The following is a 22,964-nucleotide window of genomic DNA, read 5'->3' as shown; positions in this document are numbered from 1 at the left end:
TAATACTAGGTACTCTACTATTAATTTAAAACGTCACAGTGGATAAAAGCTTATTTTCAGTCTCATGTGTCCCAAGTATGTTTTACCAAGTGCATATTCTAAAAAGTATATCCTAAAAAGACACAATGTAAAATTATTCATGCAGAATTCACAGCTGTACTCCAAACAGCTGAGCTGCAATCTTCAAATATACTGCAGATGTCCCAAGCCAGGATTGCTTTCCATTGTCTCCTTTTCTCTTTACAATATAGAACGATATCCAGCATAGAAGGGAAAAAATATAATTAAAGGTGCAGGGAGTCTGGCAGTCTCCAGAAATGCTGCATTACTCACACTGAATCTCATGGAGGCCTCTATCAGTAACAATAGGAGCCAAACAACCGCAGTGGCTTGTGAAGTCAGGGAGACCCAACTCCAAGAATTCCATAAATGACAACAAGCTCTGGGGAGCCATAAATACGAGCCTGTCCCTTCGAAATGATGAATACTAGTCTGAGGGATGAAGACTTAACACAGAGCCAACAGGGACTCCATCGCCATCGAACATGCTCTGTTATTGATAACAGGTCTCTGATGCTGCTCCCATTAAAACAGATGGCCTTGTTCTATTTCATGTCTTACATTCACAGTATTAGCTCACTGAGTTCCTTGTGTAAAAAGGGATTGTTCAACAATTAGAGGCATGGGAACATTGGAGACATTGGGTCTCATTCATGAAACGTTAGTAAGTCTATGTGCAGATTTCCACATAAACGTCCACGCTACTAAAAACCTACTCCGGATTCATGAACGCCGCGGGAAACCCAGATCTGATCGTAAACACATGTGTATGATCATGAATGCCAATCCATCGTAAAGTGAAAGCGCGCTCCCGGTAATCAGCAATTAGCATAAATCCCCGCCCATGAATAGACAATGATTGCCATATAAGGAGGTGTAGACGCATCCAGTCGACCTGTCAGTCATCATGGCGCAAACAAGGAAAGAGAGAGAAAGAAACAAAAAAAAAAAAAAAAAAAAAAAAAAAAGAATTCCGAAATAATCTTGGGTGAAATATATATTTTATTGAGTAAAATTTTTTTTATTTTCTTCTATCAGTAGTGGTGTTGTGACAGGGACAGGCAAAGCGAAGGCCTGGAAGGAGGTGACAGATGCTGTTAATGTTGCCTCTGTAGACAATAGAACCATATCCGAGGTTAAACGTAAATGGTTTGACATGAAACTGAAGGCAAAGAAACGCATAAGAGCACAAAAAAAAACATGCATCAGCCACAGGAGGAGGAGGCTCACAGGCACAAATATCACCTGCTGACGAGCGCATCGCTGGCATTGGGGAGACCTCTCTGTTAGGAATTATACCTGACAGAGACACCGACATGCCTCCACTGGAGACAACATCAAACCCAGATGGTAAGGTGATAATTGTTGTATCATAATACATTCTGAATACCATCACTGATAGCTTAGTGGTTAGTGTAGTTTAACCTAGGTCGTACAGTCCCACCAAACAAACAGAACATTTGTGGGGGTTTCTCTTCGGATTGAAGTGGAAATGGGAAACCAGTAATGTTATATTGTGCGATATGGTGCGTAATGGATATCAGTGTCGGAATGTAGAGCTATTTAACATTCATTTCAAGAAAGGATACGGATAGCGTATAGCCCACTGCAGTTTTGTATGCATTGTCTTCAAATTATTTGAATCTTAATAGCCTAAAGCTCTGTTTTATACTATACAGCTCCAAACAACTCTTCAAGGGTTCTGAATTTCTGTATGTTTACACTAGGACTCGGAACTGTACTGTCCTCTCAGGTCCACTTTTGCACGTGTTCTTGTGTTTGATTTGCACTTTGTTGTACGTCGCTCTGGATAAGAGCGTCTGCTAAATGCCACGTAATGTAACGTAATGTAATGTAAAAATAAGTCAGTCTGCAGCCAACGTAAATTAAAGATTTTTCAAATAAGATTTATTTAATGTTTCTTTCAAATGAAAAAAGAGCCACACATAAAACGAAAAAAAACAAACGTTGTGTCATATTTCTAGCTGGCGAGTGCTCCTCCCATGATGTGGCTCCACCACCTGCTGCCGCCGCTGCTGCTCCTGCTGCACCCAGGTACCGAGGCCGAAGAGGTGATCCGGCTGTCCTTACGGATGAGGTCCTGAGGAATCAAGAAAGTCTACTTACAGCAGTCAACCAAATCAACACGTCCCTCCAAGAAATTAACACCAGCTTGAAGGAAATCTGCAAGGCACTTTTGCGTCCTCAACAATAAAGTGTTATGTTGTCAGTATTGTGTGATGTCTGTGTTTATCCTGGGAAAACACTTACTACAAGATAATCAAGCTACTCTCTTTTACTCTGATAATTAAATATAGCCTATTTGTATACATTTTAAAGAGCATGACCTGAAAATGAACTGAGGTAGCCTACTGAAACAGGATGTTGTATATAAATATAAAACAAAATACAAATGAAACTAACTTTTTGCAAAGCTTGTCGGCCTAAAATGTGCACAGCTTATTCAGTCTTAGCAACACTTACCTTGAAATTGCTCTACAAGTCGCTGGCGTGTCTATAGCAGCCGCATTTCGAGGCCCAAGAGCTGGTTCCGGAGGCAGTCGTTCCTCTGCATTGGGGACTTCAGGTAGGGGAATGCCCTGTTTAATGGCCACATTGTGCAGGACACAGCAGGCTAATATTATTTTGCACACCTTCACGGGTGCATAAAGAAGGGTACCACCTTTATTGTCCAGACAGATCCATCTTGCCTTCAAGACCCCGTTTGTGCGCTCCACAACGGCCTGAGTAGCAGCGTGTGCCTCACAGATCAGTTGCACATTAACGGAATGAAAGTTTTTCCGGTTTATGTAAGCAAATGCATCACAAAGAATGTGTAATCTATTGAGTTGATTTTCATAGATAATTCACAATCATGAACCTAATCTGGATCTTAAACCTGCTAATTGCCAACTAATTTAACTAAATGTATTATATTTTTAATTGTCATGTTCATATCAAAGGCATCTGCGTATTGTTTACATAACAGAGCGCAATATGAATAAAAACGTAAATTTCCAATAGTGACAAGCATTATTTATGTGCATTCTTGAATTTACACAAGCACTACGCGTGGTCAGCAGCAGGTGTAGATTTTGTTAGTACCTACGAAAAGATCGGAGCTACTAAAATATTGATGAATGCCAAAAACCCGTAAATTTCCCTCTACTCGCATTTTACACACAAATTCGTTCAGCTCACGTTTCATGAATGAGACCCATTGTCTCTAAATAAAATCACCTTATTTGCAAAGGATGTACATAATCTACAGGGATTTGCATCTTAGGGTACAAGGAAAACTAGTTGTGGATAGCTACTTCCTCCCACCATCTTTAACAATTAATTTTTCGAATCGGTAAAATAATTGGGCAGACATTTTACAACAAGAGACCTGAATATCACCCAAACGATGACAAAGTTTTGCTAAATGTTTCATTTGGCTCCAATTACTGAGGGACATTTGAAAGAATTCTGACATTTGAGGGACTCTAAAGCCAAAGATACACTTGATCTCACAACATTTGTGGAAAAAATACAGAGACAGCTTAACTCTTAATAATACATACATACAATACACATATGTAAACATAAATTGTTACTCCTATTTTTAAATCTGGAAATTGCCTTAAAGTTAGTGACTACAGACTCATCAGCATCCTTTCCAAGGTGGCTGAAAGAATTGTTGTTGAGCAACGACATCACATCTTAATTTTCCTTTAAACCATATGCAGTTTGGCTTTAGAGCTAATCATTACACTGAAAGGCAAGCTGCTACCTCCTAGAGCAAATTAAATCTAAGCTTCATAAAAATGGGGTGGTAGGAGCTGTGTTTTTAGATTTATGTAAAGCGTTTGATAATGTGTTAATTTCTAAGATGTCAAAGTAAAATGTTTCCCCTGGTGCACTGAAATGGATGATCTCATATTTATCGAATAGGAAACCGTGTGTGAAAATTATTAATTATTTTTTACAGGAATGTTTTATTATCATATTAATGCTTTGATCATCTAGCAAATGTGTAATGGCAGTGCCACAAGGATCAGTTCTGGGCCCCTTTTTATTTAGCCTCTATATAAATGACCTTCCCCAGTGGAGTCATGGGGTAAATGTTCAAATGAATGACACCGTTGTGTATGTACAGGCCAAAACGGCAGAGTAAGCTGCCTCTAAATTAACAACAGGCACAGGCATCACAGTGGCTTTGTCATTCATGTCTTAGCCTACATGTCTGCAAAACTGTTGGTATGTTTTTTGCTATAACTCAAAGACACCCAGTTTGTGCTGACATTTTCATTCAGGGGGAAAAAATCAACATAGTCACCCAATCCAAATAATTTGGAATTATCCTGTATTCTAACCTTACTTTTAATCAACACATCAAGAAAATGGTAAACACAATCAAATAAAACTTGTCGAACTTCAGGCTTATACGAGACTGTCTGCTGATGCTGCAAAAATCTATATGCGTACATGTCATACTGTACAACTACCGGCTTAAGTACTGGCCTGGAACAGCATCGCCTGGAACACTAAACTGGAAAACCTTCTATCAAGCCACTGCAATCCCTGCATAAACACAGTCTAAAGTTTCTGGATAAAAAGCCCACCCATACCATCACTGTAACATATAAGTATAATTTATTAAGCTTTGAGAGTTTTAGACTTTATTCAGATGCGTGTCTTGTGTACAAGATTATACATGGTCTAATCCCCCCCCCCAACTCTGTCTGAATTTATTTATCACACAAAGACTGCACAACCAGATCCACAAGGATTTCCTCTAGAGGAGATTGCACAATACCCATGCGACTCACAACATTTGGTCAGTCTGCCTTCTCTTTTAAGGCTATTAGCAATTGGACACATCCGACAGATATTACAAGTGACTGTTCCTTGAGCAGCTTCACAGCTAAAAACATGGCTTAAGGCTAAACAAATATGTAATCATTAAATATCTGGATTGCATTTGATTGTATAGCTAATGCATAATATTAATGCACTATAACACTTATATGCATGTATGCCCTTCTACACTTTTATATCCCCCAATGTCTATTGCCTATTTTTATCATGACATGCTGTATATTTGTATTGTTATTGTTATTGTAGATTGTGCGACTTATATATGTATTAACTGTAACCTGCCAAGGGACTGCAGATGGAAATTAGCTGAGGCTAAATCTGGTGCAATACATCACATTAACAACATTTATGTTTAATATTGAACATGGTCCCTTACAAATAAATAAATTAGTCAATAAATAGGATGAGGCCTGGGGGCTTAATCAGTGAATCACATAAGCGGTTGCAAGAAAGTGCTGGGGACTCGAGCCATTGAAGTTAGTCACAGTGCTTAGAATCCCAGACTCTTGTCTTTCAATCTCTACCAGAAGGCAATAAAACATACACCAACATCTTGAGTAAAGTGATGATCAAGAGAACCTGGTTGCTTACCTTTCCTGTGTTTCTCCTATCTTGTTGTAGCCAGCACCACTGCCCTGCTGCAGTTTCTCTGGGCCCGCATGCAAGGCACAATTAAGCAGCTGTATACTTGCCTTGTCTTTTCAGACCCAACAGTGATTGCACTTCATATGCTGTAACAATGAAGGAAAAAGTCTATAGTATAAATTCACTCATTCAGTCACTTTTGGCCTTCATTGAAGAAAGCGTGTTTATATCTGGATATTAGTCTACACAAATGAGCTGCAAAGCAATACAATCAAGGTAAAAAAAAAAAATCTCATGAAATCAGACAGTTCCCACATCCTGTTATCCTGTCCTTCCTTCTTTGTACTTGTCCATAGCAGCTGCATCTTCTTGCACATGTTTTAACCATTGCTTTAAGGTCCAGCTTGCAGGCCTGACTGTACTGACAACTCTGGCAGTGCTGACAGTCTTGAGACACGGTGCCTCTAATGTAGTTTTTACAATTTACCTTCATAGCGGATATCTATCCACTCTGTTCGGTACGGGAAAAGTCCTTGATTTAACACGCATAAATAAACTGAATGACCAGGCAGTATTCACACATTGGTGATTTAATACATTTAATACAAGTATGTAATAACTGCAAACTTAATTGAAAATATAAAGTACCAAACAAAAGAAAAAAGAAAAAGAAGTGTGGTGATGATGGCTTGGCGTCCTTTGTTGAGCGCTTGTGTGCGTCCTTGCTTGCCCGTTTGAGTGAGGGGGTACGTGCGTGTGGTAGAAACCATGAGAGGAAAACTCTCTGTCACCCATACACCTATACACCTATACCCTATACCCAAACCCCATGCTCCTTTACCATCCACCTACCTCATCCCTCCACACTGCCACCCAGTGGTGAATGTTATACGATTACCAAAAATAAATAAACAGGCATAACAATATGACATAACCAATGTTTTGGAGGCAATGCCATGCCCAATTCTGAAGGCAGTTTTTCACCTCCTTTATTGGTTTGTAATCATTAAGTTTTTGGCAAAAAATAATAATTAGTATTTATCATATTAATTTATATTTATAAATACCCGTTTCTTTTTGTTTTTATAATATAGTTAAGAATAATGTTCATTTATGTTTATTTTATAATGTATTAATGTTGTCAATTCTTGCTTGATTAATTGGTCACAGTGTCATCTTTGAGCATATTTCCACCAGGTACATGGCTGTATAATGTGGTTACTCCATAAAACCTATTCTGTAATGTAGGATGATATAACTGAACTGTCACTTTGGAGTGAACATATTTTTTAGGAAGTTACTTTTTTTTTCACATAATGCGGCCCAACTAAACCATATGATATCCAGGCCTATGCTTGAGATTGTCTGATAGGGACAGGTCTTGTGAAAACAATGAGTTGTTGCAGGAAGAGTTCTCTATTTGATAAACTTGTTTAGTCTGTAAAAAAAATAGTAACAGTATCACAGTTGTTCAGCAAGAGCTTTCATTGAGGCTGTCTCATTCTCCTTAATGTCCAGACTCTGTATGTAATGGAAAGAGGTTAACTGGACGGGAAACTCTGAAGACAGCTTGAATCTGCTGAGCGGCTGCAAGCTGCTGCAGTGGAGGTACAGCTACCTGCAATTGTGTTTTATCAGTCGATCTGGTATTTTACTGCCTCTTACTGGTCAGAATAATGGACATTTTTCTATTTTAGCTTTGACTTGTGCAGAATGTTTTTGTGATGTCTTTGGGCTCCACTGAGATAACTTTTACTCATAATTTTGAGAAATAAACCATGTAGATATAGTCACCTTCAGACCTGGTTTACCAGTGACCAGCTCATTTTGTAGTTGGCTTCCTGGATGAGTTTTCGCTACATAAGTGGAGACATTTTGGCAGGCTAGCCGCTCCTGTAAAGATTCACCACAAGATTCCAAGTATCCTCCATTTGGAGATAATGGCTCTCACTATGGTTTGTCACCTTAGAAATGGTTATAGCTGCATGTGTGCTTCATAATAAAAGTCCTCTGTGCTCCATATGACTCCATTACTGGTCACTTCACCTTAAACCAAGGGTTCCAAAAAGCAGCCATTCAGATAATTTTGTCCACTTTTTTTGCTGAAATGAAACTGACAAAATACTAGATACAGTGCTTGGTAGGAGAGCACGCCATTCATTACATTACATTGATAGCATTTGACGCTCTTATCTAGAGCGACGTACAACAAAGTGCAAAGTGCATACCCATAACCAGGGATAAGTGCGTTGAAAGACCCTAGAGAGAAGTACAATTTCAACTGCTACCTGTACAACAAAGATAAGGACTAGGGCCTATTTGATCAACGGAATTGTTTTAAAAAAAAATTCTTGCAAATGTTTTTGCATATTCATACATGCAAATGTATGAATATGTTTCATAGTTTCATAGTTTAGCCTGTAAATGCATTCTAGAACTGAGTGTTCAGAGATACTCTTCTGCATACCACTGTTGCAATGCATAGTTATTTGTGTTACTGTCACCTTCCTGTCAGCATCGGCCAGTCTGGCCCTTCCTCTGACCTCTCTCATTAACAATAAGTTTTTGTCTGCAGAACTGATGCTCACTGGATGTTTTTAGTTTTTCGCACCATTCTCTGCAAGCCCTAGACACTTTTGTGTGTGAAAATCCCAGGAGATCAGCAGTTTCTGAGATACTCAAACCACCATAAATGCAAAAGTATTGTGACAGTGGCACAATTTTTTGCTGTTTTGGCTCCAGTACATTACTCCAGTACATTGGATTTGTAATAAAACACTGAATGTGAAGTTAAAAAAGATGTGTCAGCTTAAATTGGAAGGTATTTACATCCACATTAGGTGATCCGCAGCCGTTTTTATAAAGTACATATTCCCTCATTTTAGCAGAGTAAAAGTAATTGGACAAATTGACATAATCTGAAATAAAGCCATCATATTTAGTATGATGGATTTGCATTAGGTGATTGCCTGTGGTCTGCGACGCATAGACATCACCAGACAATGGGATCTTCTCTGGCGATGCTGTTCCAGGCCAGTACTTAAGCCATCTTCAGTTCTTTTTTAGTTTCTGGAGAGTTTTGCCTTCAGTCTTCCCAGACAGTACACTGAGAAAAGCAACATTCTTAGTATAAGATTCATGCCAAAGGTATCAAACCAAAGTAACAATTTGAACAGGCATAGAAAAAAATATTTATTCAATATTATATCAATATTTTCCCTTTGTTCCAATTTAGAAATTAATAAATGTATTTGCAATATTTATTTCTTTGTTCTCAATCAGAAATATTTTGATTGACAAATCTGATTCTGCGGTAAGCGACGTTGCCACTACATCTTAGTAATGGGAAAACTACATCCACGCTACATCACGACTACCTCACAGATGGGGCGCCACATCGGCCCTATGTAGCTGTGCTGCCAGGGTTGTGTTCAGCAAGTGAAAACATATTGTTGTATTCAGAATGGGTGATTCACTTGCCCAGTGAAAAACATGTCACTTTTTGGCCCTGAAAGCAGTATGTTTGGGCTCATTGTCCTGCTGCAAGGTGAAGTGTTGTTTAATTAATTTGAAGCATTTGGTTGGATCTGAGCAGAAAGGATTGTTCTGTACACTTCAGAATTCACCCTGCTGCTGCCGTCAGCAGTTACATCATCAATAAAGGAACCAGTTCCAGTGGCAGTCATACATGCCCAATCCATCACACTGCCTCCACCATGTTTCAGGGATCAGAGGGGGTACTTTAGAATAATATATTTTATTATTGGCAGTTTTTAGGCAATCGCAAATAAATGTATGTTTACCTTACACATATCTCTGCATTACCTATTTCCAGCCTCTGGGCTAGGTGGTGTCAGGGAACAGCAGCTAACAGTCTAAATGTAAAAAATTGATCCATTAGCTGTGCTACATTTAATGTTATCAGATATTTAGATATCTGTCATGTTTAGAGACAGCTGCCACTACACTAGATTAACACACTCCGTCTTTATACAGTTCTGTGGTCTTTGTCATATTCTCAGACAGTCATGTGCCTCAGAGCTGGAGGCAGTAAGCACATGCCCACCTTTTTTTCTTTCTTGAAGTGTACTTCTTTTGCTTTGCCGAGTTATGTTGAAACAGACGGTGTAAGATGGCATAGTTTGTGGATTATGTTTAAAAAGAAATCTGGCAAGTTCATTATGAATTTCTGGAATAAACTTTGAAGGCTGGAGTATAGGGAGTATATGGGAGTATATTGCACTTGGGTTCCACCACTACTTATCTAATCTATATTGATACCTGTCAGTGCTGTAATGCAGCCATTTACATTTTAGCCCATGATTCCTGAACTGATTATTATTATTATTTGTATTATTATTATTGTGCAAATACAGTATCTCAGTTGATTGTGAATATTTAGTTAGCAAATAGCAAACAGAGCAAAATGACATGCTATAAGCCATGTCCAGATCTCTAGGCAGTGACGTGATTAGAAGGAGGGTCCAATGCTATGGGATGCTTCACTAACCATACAGTTGTGCCTTGCACTGCTCAAACTAGTCATCTTGGCATGTACCATAAAAGAAGGGGTTTTACAATTGAACATATTTATTTATTTAACCTCTTTGGCTTATCTGCACAGGGAGAGCTATTGACAAAGGTTACGGTACATTACATTGTGCAAAACCATTGTGCAAACCAACTTGTCCTGCTTTGATATTTGTCATCTGATGCTTTGCATATCAAGACCTCCATGCAACGTATGCCTAAATGTCTGTAGAAAGTGATGACTGAGTGCACTTAACACTGATCAAATGCAGTTCCATGGTGGATAAACATGCATGCGGATTTATGGGTACTTGTGTTTTAATTGGTCTGCTAGCAAAGAGCAATGGAAATGAAGGAAGGATGGGGGAAAGGAAGAATAACCGCATGCATCTTCAATAGAGGGTGGGGTAGGGGGTCTTGGATGTTGGAATATTAGAGAATAGCGAAAAAACAGACGGGAGTAGCCAATGTTAAAACATGTTATGGTATCGGTATTTGGCGATCTGTTTAACCCTGGTGAGGGATGCTTGCTTACCTTTCCTGAAGGTTGTTCTGAGCTTTTTCAATACACATACATATTAATCTCATATGAGCCGGTGAGTCCTTGCACATGCAAGAGAGAATTTTCCTCTGGGAAATCACTGTGATGAAGGATTGAGCTGGCTGAGGGCCAGGTGTGAGTCGATCGTCAGCTTCCCAATGTTGTGTTGCTGTGGCTGAGCATTGAGCACATAAATTGAGCCGCAGGAACAGCTCAGCAGGTTAGCCCGCACCAAGCACACGGACAGCATAGCAACAGAGGTCTTACACACCATGAGGCCAAGCATGCATAGGCATAATGGAATACATAACACCAACCAATATATTCTATATATAGAAGAACAAATCAGTTTAAAGAATATTGCATGACCGCCTAGTATGTTCTGTAGTCCGCACTCATCCCATACTGTCAGCAAGAAATTAATCACAACATAAACGAGAGTCACTGCGACATTGTACTCTGTATCCTCTACAAAACACTGACAGCTGACTCAAGGCTGTCTTGTCTTTGTCATTCCAGAAAACACAAATATTCTCACCGGGTATCGTCAGCTTTACCCATAATCCATCCCCTCACAATTCAGATACTGTCTTATTCAAAAGGATAATATGTGAATGTTTTTTCCATGAGACACACATAGCTATGAGAGACAGGAATAGTTGATGCCAGTCCTTTCTGGAAAGCAGTCAAAAAGATCTCCCTACAAGAGAAGTGGAGACAACTGAAATGATGTAGGGCACCAAGACATCTCCCCTTAACACATTATACACAACGGGACTGCAGAAACAGTGACATTCAAGTACATCTGAGTATGTGAGTGCATTCTTAAAGTGACTGTAAAGGTAAAGCAGTGACTGGTTTAAAACTACATTGTATAGTGTCATTATGGTATGCATTAAGCATCAGCAGTGGTAGAAACTGTAATATCAACTCATAACAGTCTAAACAGTTGTCTCTATGTAGGAATTACATGGGTGGAGTCCAATTTATTATTATTATTATTATTATTATTATTATTATTATTATTATTATTATTTTTATTATGACTATGAGCTGTTGGGTCCAGATCATTTATGACATCAAGAAGGACCGGACCTAATGGCCAATAAATGTTTTAGTCTCATTGCTGATATCCTCCCATAGTTTCATGAGAATCATAGTTTCATGAGCTAGAACTATGTGGCGCCACAGTGTTGCAACACTGCTGCCTCATGACAAAAATATTGTGGGTTTGAATCCTGGCCGGGACATTTCTGTGTGGAGTTTGCATTTGTTTTTCCAGCTCTTAATCTCTCTACCAACCTTATCTGTTTATGTCTGACTTGAAATGTGTGCTATTGACATTTCATTGAATAGATATTGGTGAATGTGTAGAGGTTGCAGCCCTGTGTTAATCTATGGTTATTTAAACTATTTACAGCCCCTTTACAGTCACATTTATATATATATATATATAAAATAAATTAATATGTCAGTTAACCAGAAACGTGGACATAAATTAAATTACTGACTGCTGGACATATTTTTTAAATATAAAAACAGTAATTATGAGAGAGCTAATTTAAATAGGTGAGTTTCTGAAGCTTTTTAAAATGCAAAACAGAATCCACAGATCTAGTAGTTTCTGGGAGGTTGTTCAACCAGGTGGGTACAAGGATAAAGAATGCCCGTTCACCTTTTGCTTACCAAATATTGGGTGGTCTGATCCAAATGGTGATATGTTCTAAGTTGTTTAACAAATCTAAATAAAAATGCCAGGAAATAAAAGCTGAAATTTGTCATGTTATGTACATCTTTTGACTACAAACTATTGTCTTCAGTGTTGATCAAAAACAAAAGAATTGACCTGTTCCAATACTTTTGGAGGGGACTGTAGCTAACATTCGTGTAAAGTTCCTTTATTCTCAAGACTGTTACAACATTACTTCAACAAAAATAACCAGTTAATATGGTTATGTGCTAACGTAGGTTTCCTGTAACCTTAGAGTGCTAAATTGTTGGTTACTGGTATATAATGTAATCGTATAGTGTAATAGTAAATAAAGGAACAAATTAAATGTAAGAAAAAGGAGGCTGTCAGAAGTGGGTAAATTTGCCAGCTCATCTATGTCGCTGGAGGGCTGCAGATTCTCCTGGTTTTTGGGGTGTTCTCAGCACCAGTGGTTCATGTAAATCAATGATTGGCGAAATAATCCACATGCCTTGTGGCCTTAATTGACAACTGACTGAACCCATATACCCTGCGGTCCTGATCTATGTGAATATTAAAATCACCAACCATAATAGTCAATTCTAAAAATGGCATGTAAAATATATGGCATATAAGGAAATCAGAGAGCTCTGTTTTTGAGTTTATGGGGGTGATAAATAACAATGAGACAGACAGGGTATTACCGATGATTGCGCACATAAGAACTTCAAAGCTAAGGCAGTTTCTGAAAACCACCAATGGCCTGTACATCTAGGGGAATATAAAATTCTATAATTCGGTGGACAATCTCAACAAAAGGAGAGCTTTCCCCAGGTCTGAGCCAGGTCTCTGTTTAAAAAAGAAAGAAATGCTCCGCAGACTGACAGCAAGGAATCTTGATTAAATTATTCAGATTGGCAGCGGGAGGGCGGATCTTTGAAGTTGTGGCCGTGGAAATGTGTGAACATTTCTTCACAGTCGGGGTTGGAAGTGGATTACTTTATCTAGCACTGGTTTTATCTGGAGTGAAAGAAGCCATGGAAGCTACGTGGCAAAACTAAAATGGATATTTTGTTTATGGCAGTGTTACTGGACAGACCCCACCCAGTACCTATATCAATGGATGGATAAAATCTAGGACCCAGGGGACGTCAAAATGTGATGGACCGTTAAGCACGATTGTGTGCCAAAGGCAATATTTGTTTACTATTGGATACGAGCTTTGAAGGATGCATGCCATAAACTAAATTAGTGTACCGACCATATTGGGGTGGAGACTATCAGTACCAAAAAGATGACCCTGGTCCCAAAAAAGATAAAAACTATCAATGAAGCTCATGCTTTGGGCATCACAGGAAGACAAGAGCCAGGTTTTAAAGCTCATTAGTCGGCTAAAACTGGATGGGATTTTATTAAGTCTGGAATTTTAATCGCAATGACTTGTACTCTGGCCCCAGGGAAGCAAAAAGAAAGGGCCCTTTTTAGTCTCACGTATCTAATAATTCAGTCGCCAGTAATCAGTGTTGTCGGGGAATCTGGCAGAAGGGGGAGGGTAGCGGTTCCACTTGACACCAGCCTGACAGGAGGATGAGATGGGAAATGGCAAGGAATCTTCAGAGGCTGGGCATTAACCTTAGGTGCCAGCAGGAGAGCCAGGACAGGAGATGAAGGGTTCCCCAGTCCATCCAGAAGCTGGAAGCATTTTTAAACCCGCTGATGCTCCAGTGTGAGGGCACAGGGAAAGGACCTTTGTTGCTTTTTACCTTGCACAGATGGTGTTGAGCAGGCAGTGGTCTTGGGTTTTGCTCCCAGCCTCAGCCAACAATCCTCCTGGGCACAGCCAGAACTTGTGCCATGGCATGTGAAGGTCATGTCAGTCTCAGACGCTCGAGGTGCCATTATTAACAGAAGGAAATGGAGTTGCTTGTACTCTTTTATTTGATGGATAGTGGAGATTCTGCCTTCAAGCTCAGCAATCCCTTGTCTTAGGTGGAGATGACCAGCAGAGGCTACCTTGGCGGGCCTCACAGGCAGGGATCAGAGAGCGAAACTTACTGGCACAGGCCCAAAGACTGGGCTCCATGCAGGTGAATCACCCCCCACTAGCTTGTTAGCAGTAGGACTAAACTCATAATCTGTCCACCATTTTGGATTAAATGTTTGTATTGTAAAGCCAAGGCGATCAATGAAAACGAAATAAGGTAAAATGGTAAAACAATAATAAATAAAGTAATAAGAACAGCAACAAAAAGATAAATTCAATAATAAAAACACAAGATTGCTCTCAATAGTTAGTCGACAACGCTGACGGCAGCTATACTGTAGACTGTACAGACTGCACATAAAGTCTTTATTAAAAACACATTCATAGCTATATAGTACAAGAAAAAGATCGTAATTAATCATCTTTTTAACCATTCCCCATTTGTTTTAGACGGACGCTAAATATCTCGACCATTGAGCCCTGAGAATTTTTTTAACTGTGAGAGGTCAACTTTGCATTACTTTTGCAATGTGTTTTAAGTGTGTTCTTACATTGGCTTGAGGCCTATTATGCATACTATAAATTAGTATATTAGTATACACTCTGAACACTTTATTAGGAACACCTGTACACCTACTTATTCATTAGATCGGGTCAAGAGCTTCAGTTAACCATCCGAATGGGGGAAAATGTGATCTCAGTGATTTAGACTGCGGCATGATTGTTGGTGCCAGACGGGCTGCTTTGAGTATTTCTGTAGCTAGCTGTTCTCCTGGGATCTTCATGCACAACAGTCTCTGGAGTTTACTCTGAATGGTGCAATAAACAAAAAACATCCAGTGAGTGGTAGACGGAAACGCCTTGTTAATGAGGGATGTCAGTGGAGAATGGCCAGACTGGTCAAAGCTGACAGGAAGGTGACAGATGTTCAGGTATTTAGAGATTCTCTTCTGCATACCACTGTTGTAATATGTGGTTATAATAACCACACATCTGAACACACAATGCAACAAACCTCTTAAGTGGATAGGCTACAGCAACAGAAGACCAATAAGTCTAAAAGATAAGTCTAAGAAATACCTAATAAAGTACCTAAAATACAAAAATACCTAATTCACTGAGTCTATATTTTAGTATAGTTAATCTCCTGTGACCAACATGTCTTAATGATTTTGGCATTTTCTGAAAATGTAGAAGATGTCCACCTGTTTCCCTATTAATATTTTAGATAAAAAGGCCAGAATGTATCAATGCCAATAAACAAAAAAAAATCAGCATTCTGTCAAAGAAGACTTCAGAAGATTCAATGCATTTTATCATGAACAACATAAGTAAATACTATAAATACTGGTTTGTGCCTGTAATTATATTAATCCATCAGGACAGCAAAACTGATCTAATTACATGTGCCAGGAATATGCAAACCACAAGGTACAACAGCGTTATGGGACTACTTTGTCCATCCACCATCTGACCAAAAAAACTCTCTATCCAATAATTGCCTTGTTTGTTCCAGTCTGATTCACCATCTGTCAAATGGATTCAGGGCCTGTACTTGCCTTTCGATATAGATGCCTTGCTCTGACATGACCTAAATGGACAGGCTTCGAAAAAATAACTATGTATAAAAAAAAAGATTAAAATTGAAACTTGCACAAAATGGACTATTGTGTAATGGCCTGTTTTGACCCAGGTGTATTTAGCTCAAACCATAAATAATTGGCGGGGGTTTCAATGCTTTCCCTGGTTATTCAGTAATCTTCTTCTGCATCTCCATCAACTGAGCTGTGGTTGCTTGCCTCTTTTGCATTCCACATCAAATTCTTGCACAGACATCATGATCCTGATGTATTTGATTACGCCCACTGTTGCCCTTTGCTGATGATGCCTTTTACTCCAAGTTCTACACTGACATCCCCTTAGACACTGTTACTAATCAGACATTAGCAAATTGAGCTGTCTTGGTCGCTAAAGCTACTGCCAAACATAACCCAATAATCACCCCACTTTCAAAGTCGCTGAGCTCTGCTTTTGCAGCCTTGTTAGCCATAATTATTGGCAACCAGGACTGTCCTGCATTGCTGTATTTATATTTTATAATTTTTTTGGGTGGTAATTCATGAATGAGCCACACCTGCAGGATAGCCGTTGCTTTGCACATAGTACCTGCTGTCCCTTGCATATACTGTGCCTAACATTTTTACAGGCGTTTCCATTATTTGTTCATTAAATGCATCCAAATGAATGTGCTATAGTATGATGCGGTCATAATTTCTTCTTCATTTCATCTTATTGCAAAGCATATTGTCCACGTTTCTGGTTAACTGATTTAAATGTATTATACAGAATTAAGGGTAAATATGAATATGTAATCTTTTTCAACTAGTCTGTCATCAAATATAATAATCTCTGTATTCTACAGGCTGTACTTATTATCTCATTTAAGTGTTGAATCAAAACAGTCTCATGAATTTGTATGTCCTGTACCGAACACAAAAAACATCAATATGCAATGTTACTATTTATATATTTATATATATGTATATTACAAAAGGTCACTTTAAATATAGATTGTTTTTCAACAGGTGACTCATAGGTTAATATAGGTAAGCCAACTGTGTCAAAATTGATTTAAGGAGTATGTTTTGAATTTGAATCCTCAATTGTCCATGCATATTACTGGCAGGTAATCACACATTTCATTGTAAATTGAAAACGCCGCATAATAAGCGTAATTCACATAATAGTCCTCACACAGCATAAGTACCCAATTAAAACATATTCCAAAGGTAATGCAAAATTAACATTGTTCATGTTTAAAGGTTCTCGGGGCTCAATGGTTCAGATACTCAATGCCTGTCTAAAACAAAGCACAAAACTATCCAGTGATTTAAATGTTGAATCATTGTCCAAGTAATCAAAAACCTATGGAGTTTCTTGAACCTTATATCAGTGAAAGCACATGGTTAGTCAATCATCATAAGCAGTAGTGTCCTGTCTCAGTGATAAATAAAGCTGCAGTTTAATGTAGCAAATTGAAAAGAAGCATTCAAATTTGTCCATCAAGGTAATTAAGTTCCGGTGTGTTATATGAACAGTACAATCAATGTCCTCCAACTTGTAACATTGTTTTTACCATTTTAGGGGCAAGAATCTGACAGCAATGCAATTTAATAGTATTTAAAGTATGCACATTTTAAAGCAAATTTCCAATGTTTTTTCATCACTGCAGATGTTCAATGGTTTACACAAAGTAATTGCATGAATACATAATGTATTCTTGCTTGCTTAATGCCTTTTGTGAATTTAGACAGGTGAGTCTACTGTGAAACGTCAGACATGGACATATCACATTTGCTCAACAGAGGAATTTTTTGCTGCAATAAAGCTTGGCATTCAATCTGTCAGGCCTGCAACACTAGCAATCCAAATTGACCTTACAACCTTACAAATAAATCTCAAGTAAATTATGTTCATGTCTCACTGGAGAAAAACATCCCTTCCCTGAAAAGGACGGCTGGTGAGTTGTTAAACTAAAACTACTTGCTTTGGAAAAATCTAACAAATGGTATGATATTATTTTTTAATGATTCCACAACTGATTCCACAAATGAAGACCATATTTCAAAGAATCATCCTTTTGTGATGTGTGACATTTTTCTTTCTATTTCTGAGTGAACTCAGTGAAAATACTCAAAAATAAAAGCTTCTGTCAGAAGTAACTTTTAAATAACCTTTCTGTTTGCAGTTATGGTTAATTTATGTCTTGGGTCTGTCTTGTCTACAAATTCTACACATAAATATCCTCCTACTTTAAGTATAACAAAGCAGACAGGTGCATTTGGGGATGCGAAAGTGTGAACGGTCTATATTATTATATGATTTTTGTCCTTTATTAAATGAAAATTCAAATGTAAACCCCACCGCAATAATAGATTTAGAGGTGTGGATAATAATGTAATTATACATTTATTCAGCACATTGGCTGCTGTATACAGTTATTTTAAAATTAACCGTACACAGCCTAATGATGACAAGCATTGGCAAGCCCATCAACATTTTAACATGAATTTGTTGATTTTTGGATAAAAACAGATTAAAATTCAATTTGCAAGTAAATGGATGTTTTATTCTTGATTTTAAGTATGCAATTCTATTAGAATGTAGATCAATGTACAGCATGCTTCTCATCAAAACTGAGATTCCCAGTCTTTATTGTGAAGATTGGACATACAAAAGCTTGCATTAATAATATGTTTCAGTTTTCCCATTATGGATATAGGACATAAAAAGTCATATAAAGCTGAATTGCATTACTTTTAGTTCCCAAGAATGTTCCATGTAACTGAATGGATTTGCAGATCGCATTATTCCTTGTCTTTGTCTTTATTTTAATGTAATAAATACCTTTTTTCAATACTCCACAATTATTAGAATTAATGCTTTTGTGGAGCAGTGCCATTAAAAAATGCATTGTGGCCCATCTGAACTCTGATCAAACTGTCTATGTACATACTGAAACAGCTTTCATTTAAAACATTTTAATTTGAAAAAATAAGCCATTATAAAACCCTCATATGTTCCTATCTTTCTCAAATAAGCATATTAACACAATAACACAAACCATGTTACAGCATTACTGTTGCAGCGTAAGCACAAGAGTGACATTAATTGGTCATGCCTATCTGCTTCTGAATCTCTGAATGTTTACAATTGGCACATTATAAGGATAACACATTTTACATTCAGATGTCTCAGCAGATCTGCCATCTGTATGAAATATAAATAATCCTGATACCCATTAACAATCAACTTATAAACAAATACATGCATATACATGTCCCTTTCTGTATTTTTTGTCTTTTTTCCAGCTTCTATTTTGTAGCAGTCTGAAACAACAAATACAAAATTTTTTACTGCATGTTCACAAAAAATAGAGAAATCGCACTTTTAATATATTCATATAGAATTGTATATATTTATAACATGAAATATAAGTTGATTATGACTCTTGGTAAAAATGATATGGGTCTCATCAGTTTGTTGAGACCATGCGGATCATGCAGGTATAATATATGTACATTACATTCATGCCCTCGTGCAGAGTTTTTGACCTAATCCTTATTCACCAAAGTTCAGTGTGATTGTAGCAAGTACCCGAATATGATATCTATACATATATTACAGTTGGTTCTGCAACGATGACTCACTAGCAGTCAACAGAGACAAAGTGGGCAATATCCGAGACAACAAATACAGAGCTTTTGTCATTTGTATCTTGTCTTCAGTGCTCACTGGAGCAGTACACAAAGCTGTTTATTTATTATTTTCTGTTTGTATTCGTGGTTCCTTTCATTACAGTTCTCTGTACTACTGGTCGGAGAGTGAGTGGGTGCCACAATCATAACCCCTGTGGGATCCATCTGCGTGGTAAGGCCCACTGTGCCAGTATGTTGAGTCGCAAACTGTCTGTAAAGAATTTATTTCAGATGCTGAAGAGTTACCATCTCTTCGCTTAGATCTCTTACGGTTACGCAGAATAAAGACAAGCATTCCAACAACTGTGAATGCAGATGTTACAAAAACCAACAGCAGCCCAGGGACCAAAACAGAGATGGATACTCTGCTCGGCTCTAGATATGAGTTGGAATGTGTCCCTGCATCTGCAGAGGTGTTTTTAGATAAAGATGTGGGTACAATTTTTCCATAGAGTAGAGGACAAAGAACATCATTTCCAATTGATCGGAAATCTCTTTTCCAGAATTCCTCTGGAGATTCACATTGTAGATCACTTACGATAACCTCTGATCCTAGCTTCTCTGCCCATTGTTTTAAGGGTACAATGTTGCATGAGCAATCCCATGGATTACCATGCAAATCAATTTTTATAATGGACACAAGCTGATCTAATATATTGGCCACAGGGAGGAATGTGAAATAGTTGTTATGCAGGCTAATTTGTGACATGGAAACTCCAAGGAAAACATTCATAGGCAGAGATTTCAGCAAATTGTTGTTGAGGAACAGAACCCTTAGATTGGGCATTGGGTTGAATGTGCCAGCCACTATAAGATGTATGTCATTATATTCCAAACTGAGATATTCCAAGGTTTGCAATCCAACAAACATTTCCATATAAAGAGTATCCAGGTAGTTCTTATCCATATATAGCCATCTCAATTCGGTGAGATTTTGAAAAGTGTTATTTTCAACCAATTTTATATTGTTCGCCCCCAAGTCAAGAAGATTAAGTTTTTGAAGCCCATATAACTGGTTCTTTCCGACAGCCGTAATGCTGTTGTCTCTTAGATTTAGCTCGTGCACATTAAGGGGTTTAGGTTTCAGATCAGCCAGGGTCTCAATTTTTTTGCTATCGCAATTAATCCTCAACCATTGCCTAGGCTCAAGTAGTTTGCAGCTGCATGAGCGTGGACAAGAGGCGTTGTACAGCTTTTCGCTCTTCTCGTTTACAGATGCTGTAGCCGTCGGTTTGGTTTTCAGCTGCCAGTTTTCCCGTGATTTTGAGCGTCCTTTGTGTCCAGATCCAGGAGTTGGAGATTCTTTTTCACCATTTCTTTTAGAAGACGTTGGGAACGTTCCGGGGGTCTGGTCCCTGGTGGGTGGCGCAACCAAACTGGAATCCATCCCGTTCTCAGAAGGACACAGGTCGATTTCTGTTGTCTCGTTCAAATCGTTCCCCTGCAGTCGCGTCGGGGCCTCGCAAATGACCCTCCCGATCAAAGCATTATGCGGGATATTCTCAAGCCATTCCTTTAGGGAAACGAGATCGCAGTTGCAGTCCCAGGGGTTATCTTCCAGTAAAACCTCAGCAATCCCTGGTATTTGTTCCAGAATTCCTTCATACGGCAACGTTTTAATTCTGTTCCCACGGAGGTCGAGGTGGGTTATTGGAACATGTTGAAACACATTATTCGGAAGTGCGCTGATGAGATTATCATTTAAAATTAAAACTTCAAGTTTATTTAAATCTCTGAACACAGCTGGGTCAATATCTCTCAGTAGATTAAAATCGGCCTGTAGATATTCCAGGTCGTCCAATCCAATAAATGTACTCTTCTTGAAAGACCGGAGCTTGTTGTTATTTATATGCAATCGTTTAACAAGCTGCAATCCCAGAAAAGCTCCTGGAACGATGTCATGCAAACCGTTGTTTTCCAAATGTAAACTAACAGCATTGTAAAAGTTTGCAAACTCATTGGGGAACAGTCTGGACAAAGAATTTCCGTGCAGTAGTAGGTGATAAAATTGAGAACTCGGGCCAGTCAAATGGTGCAGATTAGAAAAGCTCCTTTTTTCGCAGTCAACGTGCAAATCGCCTTCTATTTCATTGCAGGAACAGATCTGCTCTTTACAGATGTCCCTTGTAACATTTCCAATAGCAACACAAAGAGCTGCCTTCAGCATCAAAATCCAAAACAGCATTTTTAATACGAACAATTCATCCCCGATATCAAGACATGAATGCAATTAGGCTACGGAATGCAGGAATTTGTCAGGGATTTTTTAAAACGGAATACATCTCCACGTCAAAAAAACAACGGGAGCGTCAGTGACTGCATCCATGCTTAATAATCTAGCCACATACAGACATGTAGCCTACTGTTAGTTTACAATGATCACAAAAGACGTCTCGCCGATCGATTCCTTTTGAAAGTAATATCATTACGCCTTAGATGAGAATAAAAAGAGACAAGACGCAACATTACCGGGCGCATTTTGTTTCAGTGTGATGATAACTGACCTTGCATATTTTACAAATCCGTGATTTTCTTGCAGTGCGGTATTTTCAATGGGTGCTGTTCTCTATCCCCCGGTGCTGAAATCACGCCCCAATCCGAAGATTTGCTCTAGTTCACGATGCCTTGGAAAAAAAATCCGCAATCCTTGCATCTTTCAGTTTCTTCCCTTGTTCCCCAGTTCGCGTCTTGTGTTTTTGAATAGTAAAGAGGGTTACCAAAAGGCTCTGCTAGTTCCAGCGTTATGCTTACTGAAAGATCGGACACCCTCTGCTGAGCTGCAATGGCTAAAATCCATCTGCTGAGGCAATGCTGGAGCATGAAATATCAATCCACACACAGGGAAAGCGTTAAAACATCCGTTCGCATTAAAAGACGTTGATCTATTCAGATACTTTGTCTGAATGGACTTCTTTGCACGGAATGGTTTTTGTTTTCGAGTCCCTCTCTATTCGACTTCAAGATCTTTGCGTTTTCTTTGTGTAGGCTATGTAAATATTTGCGTTTTTTTTCTGTAAGCAGTTGCAATAGGCCCAATTCATAGGCTACCTAACAAGACGTCGCAAATGCATTTTGTGATCCTTTTTCGTGGCTATATACATTTATCGTTATTATTATTATTATTATTATTATTATTATTATTATTATTATTATTATTATTATTATTATTAGAAACAGTTCTGATTACAGATTGGAAGCGTGCTTTTTTAGTGTAGCCGATACTTTTCGAAGCAGCGAACTGCAGTTCAATGGTGGTTAGATAAGTAACTACACTATGCACCCAACAGTCGAACCTAAGTCAAAATCGGACTTGGTTATGATGACAAATCTACTGTCTGCATGAACTGTGCATGCATGTATGATTTCAGAATACGAATAGCACGCATTCTTAAAATGGTGCGTTACCTAAATATACCTAAAATGTGATGTTGTCAAACCCACTGTATAATCTTA

At 38.4% G+C, this 22,964-nt stretch overlaps 1 protein-coding gene across 1 annotated transcript; it reads right to left on the bottom strand.

The window, feature by feature from the left end:
* Positions 1 to 18,203: 18,203 nt before the first annotated feature.
* On the bottom strand, positions 18,204 to 22,464 carry LOC133124538 (SLIT and NTRK-like protein 1). The gene has a single exon (XM_061235821.1). It carries the CDS (start codon positions 21,694 to 21,696, stop codon positions 19,624 to 19,626), a length of 2,073 nt encoding a protein of 690 aa, XP_061091805.1. The 5' UTR covers positions 21,697 to 22,464; the 3' UTR covers positions 18,204 to 19,623.
* Positions 22,465 to 22,964: the final 500 nt, after the last annotated feature.

The sequence above is a fragment of the Conger conger genome, chromosome 3, assembly GCF_963514075.1.
Source record: "Conger conger chromosome 3, fConCon1.1, whole genome shotgun sequence".
NCBI classification, from domain to species: Eukaryota; Metazoa; Chordata; class Actinopteri; order Anguilliformes; family Congridae; genus Conger; species Conger conger.
Note: the sequence above shows the minus strand (reverse complement) of the source record. Positions and strands in the feature narration are given on the sequence as shown.